At 39.5% G+C, this 19,082-nt stretch overlaps 1 protein-coding gene across 1 annotated transcript in view; it reads left to right on the top strand.

The window, feature by feature from the left end:
- Positions 1 to 19,082, top strand: part of LOC146671683 (E3 ubiquitin-protein ligase rnf213-alpha-like) — a 35,570-nt gene that overhangs the window by 2,579 nt on the left and 13,909 nt on the right. The window contains exons 3-33 of the mRNA XM_085404031.1: positions 1,207 to 1,364; positions 2,274 to 2,960; positions 3,082 to 3,248; positions 3,340 to 3,507; positions 4,776 to 4,975; positions 5,100 to 5,389; positions 5,485 to 5,741; positions 5,870 to 6,082; positions 6,196 to 6,388; positions 6,558 to 6,613; positions 6,911 to 7,085; positions 7,169 to 7,330; positions 7,436 to 7,534; positions 7,620 to 7,742; positions 7,938 to 8,121; positions 8,355 to 8,528; positions 8,650 to 8,802; positions 8,880 to 9,496; positions 9,743 to 9,902; positions 10,524 to 10,741; positions 10,905 to 11,042; positions 11,154 to 11,318; positions 12,330 to 13,602; positions 13,691 to 13,872; positions 13,978 to 14,133; positions 14,229 to 17,837; positions 17,911 to 18,035; positions 18,364 to 18,468; positions 18,547 to 18,671; positions 18,756 to 18,878; positions 18,981 to 19,042. Of these exons, the coding sequence (XP_085260157.1) occupies positions 1,207 to 1,364; positions 2,274 to 2,960; positions 3,082 to 3,248; positions 3,340 to 3,507; positions 4,776 to 4,975; positions 5,100 to 5,389; positions 5,485 to 5,741; positions 5,870 to 6,082; positions 6,196 to 6,388; positions 6,558 to 6,613; positions 6,911 to 7,085; positions 7,169 to 7,330; positions 7,436 to 7,534; positions 7,620 to 7,742; positions 7,938 to 8,121; positions 8,355 to 8,528; positions 8,650 to 8,802; positions 8,880 to 9,496; positions 9,743 to 9,902; positions 10,524 to 10,741; positions 10,905 to 11,042; positions 11,154 to 11,318; positions 12,330 to 13,602; positions 13,691 to 13,872; positions 13,978 to 14,133; positions 14,229 to 17,837; positions 17,911 to 18,035; positions 18,364 to 18,468; positions 18,547 to 18,671; positions 18,756 to 18,878; positions 18,981 to 19,042 (10,517 nt within the window). The remainder of the gene's footprint in view (positions 1 to 1,206; positions 1,365 to 2,273; positions 2,961 to 3,081; positions 3,249 to 3,339; positions 3,508 to 4,775; positions 4,976 to 5,099; positions 5,390 to 5,484; positions 5,742 to 5,869; positions 6,083 to 6,195; positions 6,389 to 6,557; positions 6,614 to 6,910; positions 7,086 to 7,168; positions 7,331 to 7,435; positions 7,535 to 7,619; positions 7,743 to 7,937; positions 8,122 to 8,354; positions 8,529 to 8,649; positions 8,803 to 8,879; positions 9,497 to 9,742; positions 9,903 to 10,523; positions 10,742 to 10,904; positions 11,043 to 11,153; positions 11,319 to 12,329; positions 13,603 to 13,690; positions 13,873 to 13,977; positions 14,134 to 14,228; positions 17,838 to 17,910; positions 18,036 to 18,363; positions 18,469 to 18,546; positions 18,672 to 18,755; positions 18,879 to 18,980; positions 19,043 to 19,082) is intronic.

Here is a 19,082-nt window from a genome sequence, read left to right as displayed (position 1 = left end):
AGTTTAGATTCCTTGCATGTATTCTTTCATTTCTCATTCCTGTTTCTTAATTTTTTTAACTCAAAAAAACCCCACACTTCTAAATTGTGACATAAGGCCTTCTTGGCTGAACTGGAGAAAATGATCCGTGCTCTTGTGTCATTACGTGTTACTGTAATGCCCTGTTTCCTGGCAGGGATAAACCTGTTTTGTCTCTGAGGTAAACAAAAATGCAGCTGCCAGACTAGTAATGGATTCTAACAAGTGAGCTCATATTATTCTTGCTCTTTACACTGGCTCTCAGTAGACTTTGATTCATTTTAAAATTCTTGTACTCACCTACAGAGCACTTAACAGAAAGGCTCCAGACTATTAATCCCAGCTTCTTACCAAACATACTGCTGCTTGCAGTCTTCGATCACAGGCTCAGAATTTGCTAGTTGCTCTTCATACAAGATTGAAGACTAAAGGGGAGCAGAGGCTTTCAGGTGTCTTTCGTGTCCCACTACGACTGCATTTAGCTGACTCTGTGGACTCTTTTAGAAAACAGTTCAAAGATTTTTTTTTTTTGTTTAACCAGACTTTCCATTAAGATTGTACATATATCAACTGTTTTCAAACTACGTGTTTATTTTATTCTGTGCTTTACCTTGATTTTTGTATTCCTGTTAACAACACTTGAATTTTCAGTTATATTTTATAGTTTTTTGTTTAGTTTATTTTTGTTTTATAGGGCAAATAGGCTCTGATTTAACCGCATGTCCACATAGGTGTAAGATTACCTATCGTGACAGCGTGTTGGCCTACTTTTTAAGGGTCAGAAAATGCAAATTTGTGCCTTGTGACTTACTGAACAAGCTCAGGTGTTTTCTTTATAGTTAAAAGAAAATTTGCCTACGTGGGTCAAAGTGAAAACATACAAATGCCACCTTTTGTGGTTTAATATATGTCCCTATTAATTTATGGACAGAAATCAAAATGTCATTTTAACTATTTATTGAACATGCATGTTGACTCTGTCAGAGTTCATGCTTCTCTAAATCTTTGACTGGCAAAGTGATGTGCCAGAATGAAAAGCAGGACTATATACTTATCACAGTGGTTTTCACATGTCTTTAGAAATTAGCTCATTTTATTTTATTTTTTCTAACTTATAATTTATAATTTGTTATTTTTATTTAATTAAGTTATTTATGTATTTTTATTAACCCCTCATTGTTAACATAGATGCAGGCGATCAGCCAAAGTCTTTGGTAGCAGATGGGGAAGGTCCAATTGAGAAGCCAGATTCACAGAAAAACACCCCACCGGTGGACAACAAAGAATCCAGTAAATCCCCCAAACGGCCAAATGACGAGGTCATCAACAACAACCCAAAGAAAAAGGTGAGCGTGTCATAATCTTGCCAGGCCTGTTGGTTTAGTCTGTGGGAACGACATATTTTGTACAGTAGGTGTACAGTGAGTTTATGCCACAACCCAGTGTAAGGTTTATTCCAAATTCATTTTTTCTATAATAATTAATCCACCTGTATATAATGAAAATTATATATATTTTTTATCACTAAACTATAATAATTTCTGTGATTTGTTCATTTTCAAATTTACTGTTTTATTTGCATTTATTTATTTGCATTCCTAAACAGAAACATTAGTTTTACTGGTTGAATGTTTCGATTGGTTCATTTGTGGCTTCTCAGAGAAGTCCAGTGTGCTGGCTCGAATTTTGTTACAAAAATGCGAGTTCAGTTTTATTTACCTAATCAATAACAATCTTATTTTTAGTTTTAAACATGTTTTTGACACATTTGTTATTTTGTTTTTATTAAATTTGTTAAGCACTCTAGGTGAGTGTTTAAATTTAATTTTTTACATTGCAAGAATATTTTCACAAGTGTAAAGGCAGACTTCTGTGACCTGGAACTAGTTAATAGTATAGTTTAACCCTTTAATGTTTAGTCTGTCATATTTGAGTCAAGTTTTGGTGAAGTTTGGTTTTTGAGACTTCTACATCATCAGTCTGATCCCCCCCGAATTTATAAACTAAATACAAAAATTCCTAAATACATTTTAGGCAATAAATTGTACAAAGCATATATGCAAATTAATATATATTTCTTTTACATTTATATGCTTCCTTAAAAAAAGTAAATTTTTCAGTCTTTAAAATGTCAAGTGGGTTTGAGTATTTATGAATCTAAAATATGTTCTTGTTATCTAATATAGGAAATCATATTTGTGATATTTTCAAAACAGATCTGGGTTTTTTTTGTTTTTTTTGTTTTGTCTACATAGAAAAAAAAGAAAAGGAAGAACAAAAAGAAAAAAGATGGCACCTTGTCATCAGATCAAGATCTGTCACACATTTCTCCGGGAGATAAGCAGGGGAAGGAGACACAGGGAGAAAGAGACTCTTCTGACAGTGAAAGCTCAGACAATGAAATGGACACAACACCAGATTCACTCCAAGATAGGTTTTCCTCGTTAGAAAGCCAGCCTAGTTTCTTGCCAGCTAATGATGTTGTTGCCATTGCTGAAGATGCACAAACCAATCAGAGTGAAAAGTCTGATGCCCCAGTACAGGCAAAAACAGTGGAGCAATCTGAGGCGGCAACAAATAGCATGAACGAGATGGAGAGCAATGCACACACATCTCCTGACAATCAGCCACAGAAGACAGGACCAGCCGACACTCCAGCTCAACGTCCTGCCTCAGAGGACAACAAGAGTACAACCCCTCAGTCAGCTTCAAGTAAAGGGACCAAGGCCACTACGGCTAAAGATCCAAAGGAAAAAACCTTGAAGAACCAGAAAGAAGCAGACAATGCTAAAAAACCTAAACAGGACCAGAATGCTAATGTGGCTGCAAATGCAAAGCAGTCAAAGGAAAACACGCAGAAGGGAAAAAATCAGCAGGAACAGAATCAGAAGCAGCCTGTTGCAACTGGCCAACAAAAGGTTTTTGGACCTCATACTGAAAAGGTATTACTGGCTAAGTCAGAATATGTGAAAATAATTGTTATTGACCAACAATAACATTTATGAGGGAGACCTGAGTCCCATAACCTTGAGATGTATTTATCCAACATATTTAATGCTACAGGCTGACAGCGGCTCCAGTGTGGACCCAGTGGAGAACATGGAGATTCAGCAGTCAGGGAGCGGGCAGGACTCGACTCCAGCTCAGCCTTCAAATGATAACAAAGGATCTAAAGACGGTGGTGATAACAGCAAAAGCTCAAAAGCTCAAACAGCTCCGCCCCCCAAAAGGTGATAAAATCCTCTCAGTAAACTGTATACTTTGCCTTTAACTCATCTTTGCAAATTTTTTTTATCCAACAAATTTACTTTTGCTTTTCAGATTGACAAGGAACACGAATATTGCAGCACATGACAGACTCACAATTTACTTCCATGCTGTTCTCTCGAAAGATTTCAAATTTGATCCTGGAGAAGATCGAATATTCATCAGGGCTGGGTCATGCATTGGAAAATGGGAAGACAATGCAGCTGAACTGTTTGTGACCAGGTACTTTAACAAGCTGGAAACACTAGGCTGTAGTATGAATAGGTTATTTGACATCAGTAATCTCTGAATTGGTGCCTATGCAAGTAGTAAGCCACAACATTAAAACCAACTGGTAAGGCACAGACTCCACACAACCTTGGAAGATAGTCTGTACAGATCAGTCCTCAGCAGTATTAAGAAGTGAGACGTCTATAGATTTGACTTGTTTTTCCCACAGATGCTTGATTAAATTTTGATCTGAAGAATTATGCTTTTACTGTTTATTCCCCAGATCGTTGCTGAAAAGTGTGTGTAGTTTGTCTGGAAGCATTGAACTGTAACTGGGAGTGTACATTTTCTAAAAAAAGTTTAGTTAGATGCCAAGGTAATGGTCACCAGAAGCCAAGGATTCCCAGAAGACCCCTGTCCTTGTCCCATAGCATGCCCTCCTCTCCTTCTCATATAATTTATAAACACACACTGTGCCAACCATGTGATGCAAAACAAAATCTGATTAATCAGATTTCAGTGGACTACTGTTACTGCCGTGTCCATTTTTCTTGTTCAAGTGCCCACTGTAAGTGCTTTTGCCAAAGCAAGGGTGGGCATCATGGACTGTGACTGGTCCACTTAAGAAAAAACAATAAAAACATACATAACTAGTTCTTAAAAGATTGTTTTACAAACTCTGTAAACATGTAAAGGTACCAGGAACCTTCAGAAACAATGCCCTAGTGAATCACAGTGAACCATGATGCTCTATGTTTTCATGCTTTGCTGTCATAGCAAACATGAAGGTTTTTTTTTTTTAACAATTTTTATTTCTAGTAATTTTTTGCTGGAATTGGACCACATGCTTCAGCCTATGTATATCAAGAATGAGCCTTGGATACTCATTACCCTGTTGTTGGTTCACCACTTTCATTTCCTTGGCCGTTCTGTTAGGCAGTAGCCACTGCATACCAGCAGCACTCTACGCTGAATGTTTTGCTGTGAACCAATCATTTCTTGTTAGTCTGTTTTTTCCTCTGTTTTCAAAACATCAGCCTCAGGAATTGTTGACTTCCTGTCTAATACATGTCACCCAGTAATATGTATGTTTGGGAAGAAATAATATTCACGTCACCTATCAGTGGTTCTATTGTTGTGGCTCATAAGAGTATATTTACCATTTATACCATTTATTTTATTTTGAAATTCTAAATGTGAAGCATCTATTATCCTAAACGCTTATTATATCCTTTATGACTGACTTGACAAAATGTACCACACATTTCTTTTTCATGTAGGGATCTTGGAGAGCATGGGTTTCTGGTCGAAGGCAGCCTGCCAGCTAGCAAAAAAGCTGTGTCTGCGTCAATACCATACAAATATGTTGTCTACAGGAATAAAAAAGAGACATATGAGTATGAATACATATACAAAATGGATTCTACACACACTACCAACAGATGTTTGTTTGTGAAACCCAACCTTATCAATGATGATGGTAAATATAACTTTCATGTAGCCAGCTTTGTTTTTATTGGCTAATGGCTTCACTGTATTTTGTTGTATTTGCCTTACAGTTAAATGTGTGTTTTTATCTTTTTTTTGTTTTGTTTTTTCTTAAGGGGACTGGCATCAATATGATGACATCATTTGCGCCGAGCCTTCGAAAAGCATGCTCAAACGTATTAAGGAAGTATTATGGCCTGATCAAAGAAAGAACCTGATTCAAGGCAGAGAAATTGCAGGAAACATAATGTTGGAAACCATATTTGACCTCCTGAGGAGCTGGACTGAGACCAATTTACGAAGTTTTATGATCCAGCTCAATCAGTTCATGCAGGTTTATGGGGAACCTTTTGTGTATGAAGAAAAAGAAAAGAAGTGGTACTCCCTACAATATGGGGAAGATGATGTAAGTTCAAAATCTCTGTGTACAAGGTCTAAAAATACACATGTATGGTATGGTCACTGAAACTTACCCTTCTTTTGGCTGTTATACATTCTTAGGTGAAGAGGTTGCTTAAAGAATTTATGCTGGCAGATGTAATTCCTCAACTGCTGAAGGATGGAGATCGTAAGAGCCGTTACATTCAGGATCCCTTAAGAGCTGCGGCGGTCATGGTTTATGTATGGAGACAGTATCGAATCAGACTCGAGAATTCTGAGCTCAATCAGCTTTGTACTGCACTGTGTTTACCCAAACTAGAGAAGGATAACTTCCTTCAGTACTGGGCAGAATTTTCTCAAGATGTGTCTATTCTCAGGTACTTACCTAATCTTTTTTAATAATCTTGGTATCATACCTTCATAATCTGCTAATTTAAAAGTATTAACTTTACTGCCCCCATTTACTTTAATTTTCTGTTCATGTGTTCAAATAATCTTCTCATAGTTTGCCAGAAACATTGGTTCTTCTGATAAACACTATAAAAAGATTTGGGATGACTCGATGGATTATGGTACTGCCACTTCTCCACCTCCTTAAAGGCACTTCAAAGCCTTTTGAAGCACCAACATCTGGAAACTTGAAGTATGGCCCAGCTTGGGCAGGTTTGGGAGGCCTTGATTTAAACACCTCGGCATACATGAACAGTCAAGAAAAGAGGTGTGATTCCCTGTTCCTTTGCCGACATACTGTTGCACATCTTCCAGAAGATTTACATTTATCTGGAATTAATGGTTCTCTTACTGGGTAATCTTTGTTTGCTTATGTTTCAGGGCGCTAGTAAAACTGATGAAAAATTACAGCCACTTAATGGAGGTGGACGCGCTCTTAATTCGATCCTGCTTGTACCTGATGTCACTTGATGAACTGATAGAGTGTAGTACTGAACTTAAGGCTGAGCTTCTGGACGTACTTCATGTCTTCTTCAATAAGGCTCCTCAGGAAATCACCTTCAGTACCATGCAGGTAAGTGGAGTTAAAGAAACAGGGATGTAGGATAATCACTGTAGATTTTGGACCTCACAGCTTTTTCTTTCAGTGGAATGTGCCCAGGTGACAACTGTCCATGACAATTGAGCATTTTTTAGCACCCAGGTTAATAAAATGATTAGCATGGATGGTTTTCTGTTTTTAGGGAGTATCGGACACAATCTCACATATCCTGGGGCTTCTCGTTGAGGAAAAATACAGGTAATTTACAGTTTATAATTAAAAAGCATGGACATGATGTCTGTAGACACTTGCTGGAAGTGTAAAAAATGTCTGCCTCTTAAATGAATTTACATGTTTTTCTGTATTGAAAAGCTTGTAATTTAGTGTAGGCTTAAGAGGGGTGTCTGGTTTTGAAGTTATGACATTGACAATGTGAATGTTCCTCTGAATGCTGTTTATATCAGGTGTTGTGTGTTCTGTAACTAAGTGTGTCCATGTAGAGGGAAATCTATGGAAGTACTGGTGTTCTGATCTTCGTGTTTTTGTTTATCATAGTTACTTTACAGAGTCTTACAGGAGAGAGTGCCTGGCAACAGCAGTGAAACTGTTAGAGAAGATCTGCAGAGGAGTCAAACCAGCTTTAGTTACCCAGAACTATCCTGATATTCCTGTGGCATGCATGAATCTGGTTGCGTCAGTGACAAACTTTGTTCAATGTAACAAGCAACAGGTATTCAACGTGCACACATCTTATAAATCATGGTTTTAGTTTGGCAGACAGTAAACCTTCATAATCTAATGATTCACATTCAGGAGACCCAAGAAGGAGATGAAAAGCAACAGTATGTGAAAGGCATGGCAACCACACAGGCGATGACCATAATGAGAGGATGGATCAGTCGGTCCTTTAAACAGGCTTTGCTCACCAGGGGCGTGTTATACTTACGCCAAGTTAAGGCAACAGAGGAGATTGAAGTGAGCAGTTTCGTTTAATGTCTAAAAAGAACCCCCAAAATATAAAGAAACATACTCTAACCTCATCATTGTAGAGAATGCATAAAATATGGTTGTGTTTTACAGATGTGGAATAATGTAATCTGCATCCACTTCAAAGATGAAGAATGCACAAAAGAGTGGAGGCAAACACTCACCATGGATTTTGAGGGCAAATATAAACAGGTAGGTGAGATACATTTTGGAGATTGGGCAGTTAGGCATTTGTTTCTTTAAGATTCAACAGATTTAGGTGAAAATGTGCTTTTAGGAATCTGCCCTGGATCAAGTTGAATACTACTGCATCAACATAGAGAACCTAAGTGATTCCCATCCACATGTTGCAGCTAGTATTGAAAGGTGTGCTCTTGAGGCTGTTACATATTTGTGCCAGGTATGAAGTCTTCTAATATTCTTTTAAAACTTAGATGTATTGGTGATTTTCACTATTGACTATATTTAAACACAATATCAATCCCATGAGTTAAATATGAGATGACAAAAAACACAATTTCTTTATGTCACAATAAAAATTGATTCAAATCTGAATCAAGACAGAATTCAATTTTTGATTCTGTGTTATATGCAGACCAAGAATGAGGGCAAACTGTTTGGGAGGTTTAAGTTCAACTCAAAATTTGGGAAACTCATCTCTGCCATTATCCAAAAATCCTGGCCAAGGGATAGTCAAGGAAGATACCACCAAGATGAAGAAGTTGTCCTTCGGCACCTACTCTCCTGGACTGCTGCCAAAGACATTTTTCAGCTCCACGGTATTGTCTAAGAATAACACTGAAGCGTTAAACATTGCACAGACCAAACAGAAACAGATAAATGCCACTTTTGTAATAATAATAATAATAATAATTATAATCAGAATGATATTAAAAAACAGAAAGCACCCCACAGTAGGTAACCAGGCATCTGTTTACGAGTTGGTGCCAAAAGTTAAAATCGCTGCTGTGGTTCAAGATAGAATTATCAGGTGAATGTTTTGTCACTGCAGGAGCAGATGAAAAGCTGATTGAGGAGCTCTCTCACGATGCAAAGGACAGAATTGCAGTAGGGATATCCTCATTTACAGCCATGAAAAATCAACTAGTTGAGGGAAACATTAAGATCAGCCTGCTGAAGATCATTTTGGAAAGGCGAGATGCCTTCTTAGAACTGCTGAAGATCGGTAAGAATTGTACATTTTTCAGCAAAGATGTCTTGATTTGTATTTAGATTTTAATAGTGTACTCTGACCTAATAGTAATTATAAAATTGAGTTGTTTGTGTTTTTGACTTGATACTAACAGACTGCCTCGCTGAGAATGGGCAATACAAGGATCATGACAAAATGAAGAGGCTGTTGAAGTGCAGAGAAGATGAAGTAAAAGCTGTATATTATGAAAAGGAGCTTGTAGATGTTCTCTTAACTAAGAGCCATCAACTTGAGGAACACATGACAGGTATGTTGACTGAGTTTGTGCCATCAGTCTTAACTATCAGTCTTAATTATTAACATCCATATTAATTTCCATAATAGTTGATGTTGATGAACTGGAAGGAAACCAACAAGTCAACATTATGACCACACCTTTGGACCATTTCATGGAGGTTCATCAATTTGGCCAGATGCCCTCCGAAATAACTGGCATTGTCACCATCTTCAATCTGGACGAAGAAATCAGAAACATGGCAAAAAATTTATACACATTCAGGGACAGTATTGTCTTCAAAATGTGTTGGGACAAACAAGCCAAGTTCCTGGCCAATGAAGAAATGGAAGACAATCCTGATGAGCATCAGGTAGCGGACATTAGGGCAACACTACAAATGATACATGATGGCATTTACATAGATTGCTACAACCATTATAAAGATATCTACACTCGCCTGAAGGATGGCACTATAAGGCTTGAAGAGGTTAACCAGTTTTTTAAAGCTTTCAAGGGCAAGTATGAAGATCTTGCAAAAGACTTAGACATCATGTGCAGAATGAATAAATCAAGGGACAAACAATGGATCAACATCAGGGTTCAACAGATCGAGCAGTACCACGAACTTCATCTCGCTGTGACTTCAGCTCAAGTAATCATGAAAGTCAAAGAGACACTTGGTCTTCAAGGTGACTTCAGAGTTCTGGAGACACTCACAGAAGTTGTAAGTAGCTTTGTGTATAAAAAATTATCAATCTAAAAAGCTATTTTGCACTCCACGCAAGCTTTGAGTTATTGTATTTAATGATGGATATACATAATAGATGGAACATAACAGCACAGTTCTTTGCTTTACTTCATTTTAAACAGTTTAGCACGTTTTAATTTAAGGCTCCCTGTGAAGAGTGTCTCTGATCATATTTCCATGGTTAGAATGTAACTCTAGTTTTCCTGTCTCCCCACCGCTCAGAACAATATAGACTTTCAGAAAGAGCCACTCAGCCGGATTGACAATGAGTTGATGCAGGCAAAGACTGTTCTAGTGGACATAACCGAGCCCCGCAGGCTGTGTCTGCACGAACTGGAACTAAGGGGACACTTTGTGAAATGGGTGAAGGATGCCCTTGAAGGTAAGTGTAGTTATGCATTTTCTTGTTAATGTCTATCCATTGCACACTACTACAGCCATGCTCCAATGGATATTGCAGCATGGCTGTAGTAGTGTGCTGAACATTTTTTTTTTAATTTCCTTTGTAACTACTGACATCAGCAACTATGGGAGTGTCTACTGCAAGAAATAAATTGATGGACTGCACATATGCTTCATTTTCTTATGGCAATGACTCCATCTTACACTTTGTAATATGGTATAATGCTACGTACAGTTAGAAACCTCTCGAAATTAGACTGGTTCTCTAAAGTCACCAAAGAAAAAATTGGCTGCACAACACCAGGGTTACCAGGATTGTGTTGCAGGAAGCAGGTATGCAGGTTAGACAACCCTATATGCTCACATTTACATCCATACCAGTTTAAGATCACCAGTTAACCTACCATGCATGTTCATGGCGTGTGGCAGGAGGCTGGAAGACCCAGAGAATATTCACACAATCGCTGGGAGAACATGCAAACTCAACATAGAAAGGCCCCAGCCTACCAGCAGCTTCAAATTCAGAACAGTCCTGATATAAATCAATGTCACCAACCACTAACCACCACCCTATTTCTGCTTATTTAAATGTATTTTGCAGATATCAATGAGTTAAAAGTGTTTGTTGACCTGGCTTCTATCTCTGCGGGAGAGAATGATATGGACGTGGATCGTGTTGCGTGCTTCCATGATGCAGTTCTTGGCTACTCTTCATTGCTTTATGAGCTCAAACCAGACTCTGGTTTTAAAGCCTTCAGAGAAGTGCTCAAGAAGCTCTGGAGGGCTTTGGAGAATGACAGCAACCTACCCAAAAAATTGGTAAGATCCCTCCAAACACTTAAAGCAAAAATATGATCAGGATGGCCATGAAGGCTTTCATATGAATGTTAGTGTCTTACAGCAGGGTTATTGAGGTAAAGGCTAACCTTATTAAAGGGAAACTGAAACACAGCACAATTATGAAGAGTATCTTTTCTTACAGCGGGACAGTGCACGTCATTTGGACTGGTTGAAGACTGTGAAGGACAGTCATGGATCAGTGGAACTGTCATCCCTCTCTTTAGCATCAACCATCAATAACAAGGGTATCTACTTGATCAATGCACAAAATGTAAAAAAGGTAAATAATGCAATGAAAGTTGATTGCATCCCTAGATCAGTACAACACACATGTTAGACAAAGAGTCTCCAAAAATATGCATGAGAATTTCTTTTTTCCCCCCTGATCTAGTTGAGTCTTGACACTGCCCTGAAGCTGCAGATTCCAGAGGAGCATGATGACGGTCAGCAGATGCGCTGCTATTCCCTTGAGGACTTGAGGGAGCTGCAGAATAAACTCATGCTCATGTCTGGGAAAGGGGATCAAGGGCAATGTGAAGTTGATTATTTTGCAGAGGTACGTTGCAATATTTTCCTTTTTGGTATCTTGAGGTTCCAAGATGTTACCCACATGAAAGCTAGGCGAAGAGGGTGGGGGACAGTAACAGTTGGATCCGGGTTGAAATGAAAAGGACACCAGGGATAGGGGTTTAACACAAAATAAATCTTTATTATAATTAATTAACCCAATAATCAGTAACAACAGAAAGAGACAGCAACACTGCTTTAATGATGACTTAGACAGGCCAACGCAAAGAGATGGTGGTCACTTAAACTAAGATAACAACAAGGACTCAACAGAAAAAGACAGCAATGCTGCTATTAGCAATAACCAGGCAGGCCAAACCAAGAAATGGAGGCCGCCGTCACTTAAGCAAAACCACGCACGGTGGGGCTGGTCACACACACAGCAGGCCTTTTCCACACCTAGACCAGACTCACACACTGACCAGCACAGCGGAAATCATGTCCTAAAGGAGAAGGCAGGGGCAGAAAGAAAACAGGGGAGGGGCAATAAAGAAGGAGGAGGAGAGGGAGAGGACAACACCACGCCCACACACTCCCACAGCCTCACAGGATGTAACACAAGAACTCGGATAATTCAAATAATATATTTTGTAAATATTATTTTAAATTGATAAAATTATCTATATAATCAATAATGCTCAATAATCCATAATGTCAAAAGCTAATATCTAGATGATCTAGACCTATTAAAATTAGGTCCTACAATTTACAGTACATGTGAAGACATGTCCAAAAAATCCAGATAACTCTCTTCAGATTTACTTGATAAAAATGTGGTGATGTATAGGTCAATTTTGGGATATACTACCATTTCAAACCTTTAGTGCATTGCATTCAAAATTTATAAAAAGAATGAGAAGAGCTATTTACTACATAAATGTGCAGCTATATGATCATAGACTCATGCTTGACAGAGAAACTGATTCCACAATGAAATTGGTGTAACTTTGTATGCTTTTTGAACTTATTTATTTACAGCTGACTTGTTTCTGTTTTTCAGGTTTTTGCCAGCGTTCAAAGACTAACTGAGGCATTCATTGCTCTTTACACTGCTGGGAATCCACTGTTTAGGCACTGGGAAGTGCAAATCAACTGTTGTTCCAAAAGTCAGGCACCCAGCATTATGATGGATTTCAACTTGGACAGTGTTATCAGTGTCATTGTGGAGGGCAGCATAGAAGAGAAGCTTCCTGAACTTTGCAAGAAAATGGAGAAATGTCTTGACTTCTGGATGGATTTTGTAGACAAACAGAGATCCCAGTATTACTATCTTAACTACTACACAGCTGAACAGATTGTCTACCTATGCAACAAGCTGACTTTGCAAAATGTTACCAATGTAGAAGATCAGGTTCTCATGATGCTCTCTTTCATCAAGCCAAACTGCACATACTCAGATTTGAGGGAAGTTTGGCATGAACTTCAGTATGAAATCCTCAAAAAACCAGAAGAGCAAAATGAGGACATTGAGTTTCAGACCTTTGTTGTGGTGCAAAGCAGTGAGGGGGAAGACCCAGACTTCACCAGCCAAATGGGTCCTCTGGCAAGTCTCATAGAACAGGCAGAGGGTTTACCAAAATTTGATCACATATGGAATACTTATATGAAAGACATGAGAAATTTTCTCCCCCACATTCTTGATATAAAAAATCTTGGAAGACTTTTGGATATCCTGGCCAACAAACACAACGAGAGTCACGAAGAAGACATTTCTGACGATGACACAGGGAATTTCATAAATAGACATGTTCCCAGAGGTCTGGCTGTTGGAAACCCAAACCTCATTGTTTGCCCACATGATGAGGTGTTGTCATCTTGCATTTCCATTTACATGAGCAGTGAAAATGAGACACTTCCCACGTATGATGAAGTCCTTTTATGCAACTCCACGACACCATACGAACAGGTGGAGCTATTTCTCAGACGCTGTCTCAGCACAGGCTACAGAGGACAGAAGATATACTGTTTACTGTATGGAGATCTCCTCCCTTATGATGTGAGCTCTAAAGCTGAGAACTTTTTTCAGCGAATGAAAATGCAGAGTAGAAAGGATTATAGACTTGTTATCATTTGCAGCTCAGAAAGAGAACATACCTACCTTCCATCAGCCTTCAGCCAGTACAGATTGCACATGGTTCCACAGGAACCTTTGGCAAGAATCCAGAGTTACCTGCAAAAACACTATGCCGTCCCAGCAGATGAGTGCAGCGCCGCAGCTGCGTTTAAGGACAGACTCTGCGTTGGTGTCATTTCAGCCACAAGAGCTGGTGTTGGTATGTATAGGTGTTATTTACTGTTACTAATGGTTAAAAAGTTGTTTATGAAAATTCAAACGTGCCATATGATCTTTTGAAATTGCAGGAAAATCGCTTTACATCAGAAGGCTGTATGAAAAACTGAAGAGATCAACCAAAAAATCATCAGTGATGAAATGCATTCGCCTGATTGAGCCAAATGTTGATGAGAATGTCATCCTTCAATCACTGTTGGACGCCCCTAGAAGGAAAGAACTCACTGTGTTCCATTTTGACGTCACATCATCGGTAATCGTCAATCACTGGATTGTTTAACGTAGTGTAACCTTTTCAATATGACTTCTCTTTGCAGCTTACATAAAATGTGAAATGACTGTGTTTGTTTTGGAAAAGGTCCAGAAAGGCCTGCATGAGTTCCTCTTCAAACTGTTGATTTTGCGATACTTGCTGGACTCAGAGGGAAAGATGTGGAAGTGCAATAACAAGCAACTGTATCTTGTAGAGATTTTGGAGTCCACTGTGAAGTCGGGCAGAAATGTTTCACTTCAGGTTAGAGTTTTTATGAACACAAACATTCATGATTTGTTATCTGATTTAGAACTGTTCTTTACCTTGAGTTGTGTTTTTCTTTTCTTCTCGTATAGACTCAAAAAATCAAAAGCTCATTCATTGATATGTTCCCAAATATTTTCTGCCGGCCACCCAAAGAGGTACTAATGCTAGAGATGAGGAAGCAAGAAGATCCCACCATTGTGAGCAATGATGACCCACTGATGGATGATGAAGAATTCAGGAGCGAGGCTTTTCAGAGACCATACCAGTATCTCACACGGTTTCATAACCACATTAATCTAGATGTATTCGCTTATAACGGTGTTGAGGGGACACATGTTGAATGTCTTCAGATGCTTCTCATGTTTTGCGGCATAATGGATCCATCCTGGGCTGAACTAAGAAATTTTGCATGGTTTCTCAACCTTCAGCTGAAAGACTGTGAGACGTCTGTTTTTTGTGATGTCACTTTCACTGGGGACACACTAACTGGATTCAAAACCTTTGTGGTAGATTTCATGATTCTGATGGCAAAGGATTTTGCCTCTCCATCACTCAGCATTTCTGACCAGAGTCCTGGCAGGCTGGAAATCGATCTGGGTAGTGTCAGAGATGAAGACCTGGCTCCTTTTCTTATCAGGAAAAGATGGGAAACAGAACCACATCCATACATATTCTTTAATGATGACCATGTGTCCATGACCTTTATTGGTTTCCATCTTCAGCTCAATGAGCAGAACTTTGTTGATGCCATTGACCCAACCTCTAACAGGGTGATTAAAAGAAATGTCATGACAAGGGCATTGTATGAAGGTCTAAAGCTGCAAAGAGTCCCCTTCAACATTGACTTTGATCGCCTTCCAAGAGCAGAGAAAATAGAGCGAATCTGTAGTGTTCTTGGTATCCAGTGGCCTCTTGATCCAGATGAAACTTATGAGCTTACAACTGACAACATATTGAAGATGCTCGCAATCCACATGCGGTTCAGATGCGGCATCCCTGTCATTATCATGGGAGAAACAGGGTGTGGTAAAACAAGGCTCATCAAATTCCTTTGTGAACTCCGGAGGAGTGGAGTGGCCACTGAGAACATGAAACTTGTCAAGGTGCATGGAGGGACAACTTCAGAGATGATCTACACCAAAGTGAGAGAAGCAGAAGACATTGCTTCGATCAACAAACTCGACTATGGGTTCGACTCCGTTCTGTTTTTTGATGAGGCCAACACTACAGAGGCCATCAGCAGTATTAAGGAGGTCCTCTGTGATAAGACTGTAAAGGGGGAAAGTTTGACAGCCAACACTGGGTTACAGATTATTGCTGCATGCAATCCTTACCGAAAACACACAGATGAGATGATTCAAAGGTTGGAATCTGCAGGCCTTGGGTACCGAGTTCGAGCAGAAGAGACGGACGAAAAACTTGGATCTATTCCTCTCCGCCAGTTGGTGTATAGAGTTCAAGCACTGCCACCAAGCATGATTCCCCTGGTATGGGACTTCGGGCAGTTAAATGATCACACAGAGAAAATATACATCCAGCAGATTGTACAAAGAGTTGCTGAAAAAAAAGCCATTGATGAATGTCATATCAAGTGGATCACTGATGTACTTTCATCTTCACAGAAGTACATGCGTGCGAGAAATGATGAATGCAGCTTCGTCAGCCTGAGAGATGTTGAACGTTGCATGCAAGCTTTTGTTTGGTTCTATGACAACCATGAAATGTTTTTTGCGGAACTTAAAAAGTTTGAGAATGATAGAAATGTTGAGAAGGATGAAATGCGTCCAAAATGGCCCGAGAGCCGAGACCCTGTTCTCTGGTCTCTAGTCATGGCCATTGGAGTGTGTTACCATGCCTGTTTAGAAAATAAGGATAAATACAGGCAGAAAATCAGCAAAAGTCTTCCAGCATTATACAGTCCATCAAAGGTGATGCAGGAAATCTCACTCATGCAGGATTTACTTTTGAGTGGTGTGCCAATGGGGGATACAATTGCAAGAAATAGTGCCCTGAAAGAGAACGTCTTCATGATGGTTCTCTGCATTGAACTGAGAATCCCTCTCTTCCTCGTGGGCAAACCTGGAAGTTCAAAATCTCTGTCTAAAACTTTGGTGGCAGATGCAATGCAGGGTCAAGCTGCTCATTCTGACCTGTACAAAAAGCTCAAACAGATCCACTTGGTGTCCTTCCAGTGTAGCCCTCACTCAACACCAGAAGGCATCATTAATACATTTAAGCAATGTGGACGTTTTCAGGAAGGTAAAAACCTGGATGAGTATATCTCAGTTGTGGTTCTCGATGAGATCGGGCTTGCAGAGGACTCTCCAAAGATGCCGCTGAAAACTCTTCATCCATTGCTGGAGGAGGGATGCATTGATGATGAGCCACTACCACACAAAAAGGTTGGATTTATTGGAATCTCCAACTGGGCGCTGGACCCTGCAAAGATGAACCGAGGCATTTTTGTATCCCGTGGGGACCCTGACGAGAGGGAACTTATTGAAAGTGCTAAAGGAATCTGCTCCTCTGATGTAGTGGTTCTGGAGAAGGTCAGGGATTTCTTCCAACCTTTTGCAAGAGCCTACTTGAACATCTGCCGCAAACAAGGCAAAGGATTTTTTGGCTTACGTGACTACTACAGCTTGATAAAGATGATCTTTGCGGTCGCCAAGGCTTCTAAGCAAAAGCCCACACCAGAGGAAACCGTCAAAGCAGTGCTGAGAAATTTCAGTGGCAAGGATAATGTAGATCCAGTTACTGTCTTCACTATGAGACTGGGGATTGCACCAAACCTAGAGAACATCAGTACCATTGAGTTTGTGAGAGAAAACATTGAAGCAGTTGGACAGGAAGAAGAATGTCGATACCTCCTGGTGCTAACTAAAAACTATGCAGCCCTGCAGATCCTGCAGCAGTCCTTCTTTTCAGAAAGTGGTCAACCAGAAATTATCTTTGGTTCCAGCTTTCCAAAAGACCAAGAGTATACCCAGATCTGTCGCAACATCAACAGAGTAAAGATATGCATGGAAACAGGACAAACGGTTGTGCTCTTAAACTTGCAGAACCTCTATGAAAGTCTCTACGATGCCCTCAACCAATACTATGTTTGCTTGGGAGGGCAGAAATATGTGGACCTTGGACTGGGAACCCATCGTGTAAAATGCAGGGTTCACAAAGACTTCCGGCTAATCGTCATTGAGGAAAGAGAAGTGGTCTACAAACAGTTCCCAATACCTCTCATTAACAGGCTGGAGAAGCACTACCTGGACATCCAGACTGTTCTGAAAACCGAGCAGAAGAGGATGGTGGAGGAACTGGAGAAGTGGGTCCAGCTTTTTGTAACTCTCAGCAGCCAACATGCAGCGGCAGCTCAGACATACAAATACAAACCCCCAGACGTATTCATTGGGTACCACTCAGACACATGTGCTTCTGTAGTTCTCCAAGTAATAGAGAACCAGAAGGACAGTTTAGAAATCTCAGATTCTGAGAGGAGAATGCTCGACGAGGCTAAACTCATACTGCTGAAATGTGCTACACCAGACTCTGTGGTAAGGTTGGACAGTACAGCCCTTCCAAAAGTGGAAAGTGAATATCTGGCCAGGATGTACTTTGAAGAGCAGAGTAACAGCTGTTTGGCTGACTACATACTTGCTCACATAAGACAGGAGGCCCATTCTTGCTCCTTCTTCACAGAGGTAACTAAATTTGACAATTTTATATACACAAAAACACAAAAACATACGGTCTAATTGTAATTTTACACTTCAGGTGACAACATTCTCCAGACTTTTGACTGCTTTTGACCTCGAACCATTGGAGAGGATGTTGCACAGTGTTGAGCTTCTCTCACTCCAGCAGTTTGACACAGAGCACTCCTTCTTGAAGAAGATAAGGTTTGTTTATCGATCCATAATTTTACTCTTTTTTTTTTTTTTTTTTTACATTCACACAATAAAGTACAATAGAAGCTGTGAAACACATGTCCTAGTAAGAACAGTGATAGACTAGTTGTAATATCTAGTAATGTAAACATATTACTAACTAATGAGACATATCCCTTTGTTACTGAATTTAAAGATTATTGTGATTGTTTTAACCTATTGGCACATTTTGACATTTACATTTTTAGAATATGTTTGGAAGCAAATATTGCATGAGAATAACTGACTATGATCTTGAGATGTGTTACAGTGTACAAACCAAGTCCTTCTCGTCTTGTAGGAACTTCCTCACAGCTGAGAATAAAAGCAGCAGCAACAGGGTCCTCATCGTCCAGAGTGATTTTGATGAAGCCAGTCTCAGCGCCAACCTCATTGCATCTGCAAAGTAGGTCCAACACTTTTTTTTGTGGGCTTTTAGCTACCATGTGGTTTGGCCATATTAACTTTTGCCGTTCATTTCCAGGTATTCATCGATTAATGAGATCAATAAGATAACCCAGGAGAACACAAGTAGAAAGGTATTTGTGTACTTCATCACCAGACTGCCAAGAATGGAAGGAGGGACTTCTTACATTGGCTTTCATGGCGGTAAGGCTTATGCAACATGGACTATATTTTTTATTATGTAGTGTAAAGAGTGGACAATAAGCTGAGCCATGTTAATATTCACAGGCCCCTGGAGATCAGTTCATATTGATGACCTCAGACGCTCTAAAGACATTGTTTCCGACATCAAAACTTTGCAAAACATGACAATCAGTCAAATGTTTGAAACAAAGGCACCTCAGGCTGAAGGTTAGTTAATGATAAATCATTTATATAAAATTATGTTGTTGTCTCCATATATATTGTTCACTTTACAGCATTGTGTATTAAATTACAACATTTTTGTTAAAGCCATGGAGACTGATGACATGTACTCTGAGAGTGAACAGGAGGAAACTGTGCAGGAGGAAAATGTAAGTCTATAAATCCCGGCATGGTCATCACATTGTTTTC

Source organism: Rhamphochromis longiceps, linkage group LG4 (assembly GCF_057381845.1).
Source record: "Rhamphochromis longiceps isolate RC_006_pf linkage group LG4, R_longiceps_female_GT1.1, whole genome shotgun sequence".
NCBI classification, from domain to species: domain Eukaryota; kingdom Metazoa; phylum Chordata; class Actinopteri; order Cichliformes; family Cichlidae; genus Rhamphochromis; species Rhamphochromis longiceps.
This window is presented reverse-complemented; position numbering and strand designations above follow the sequence as displayed.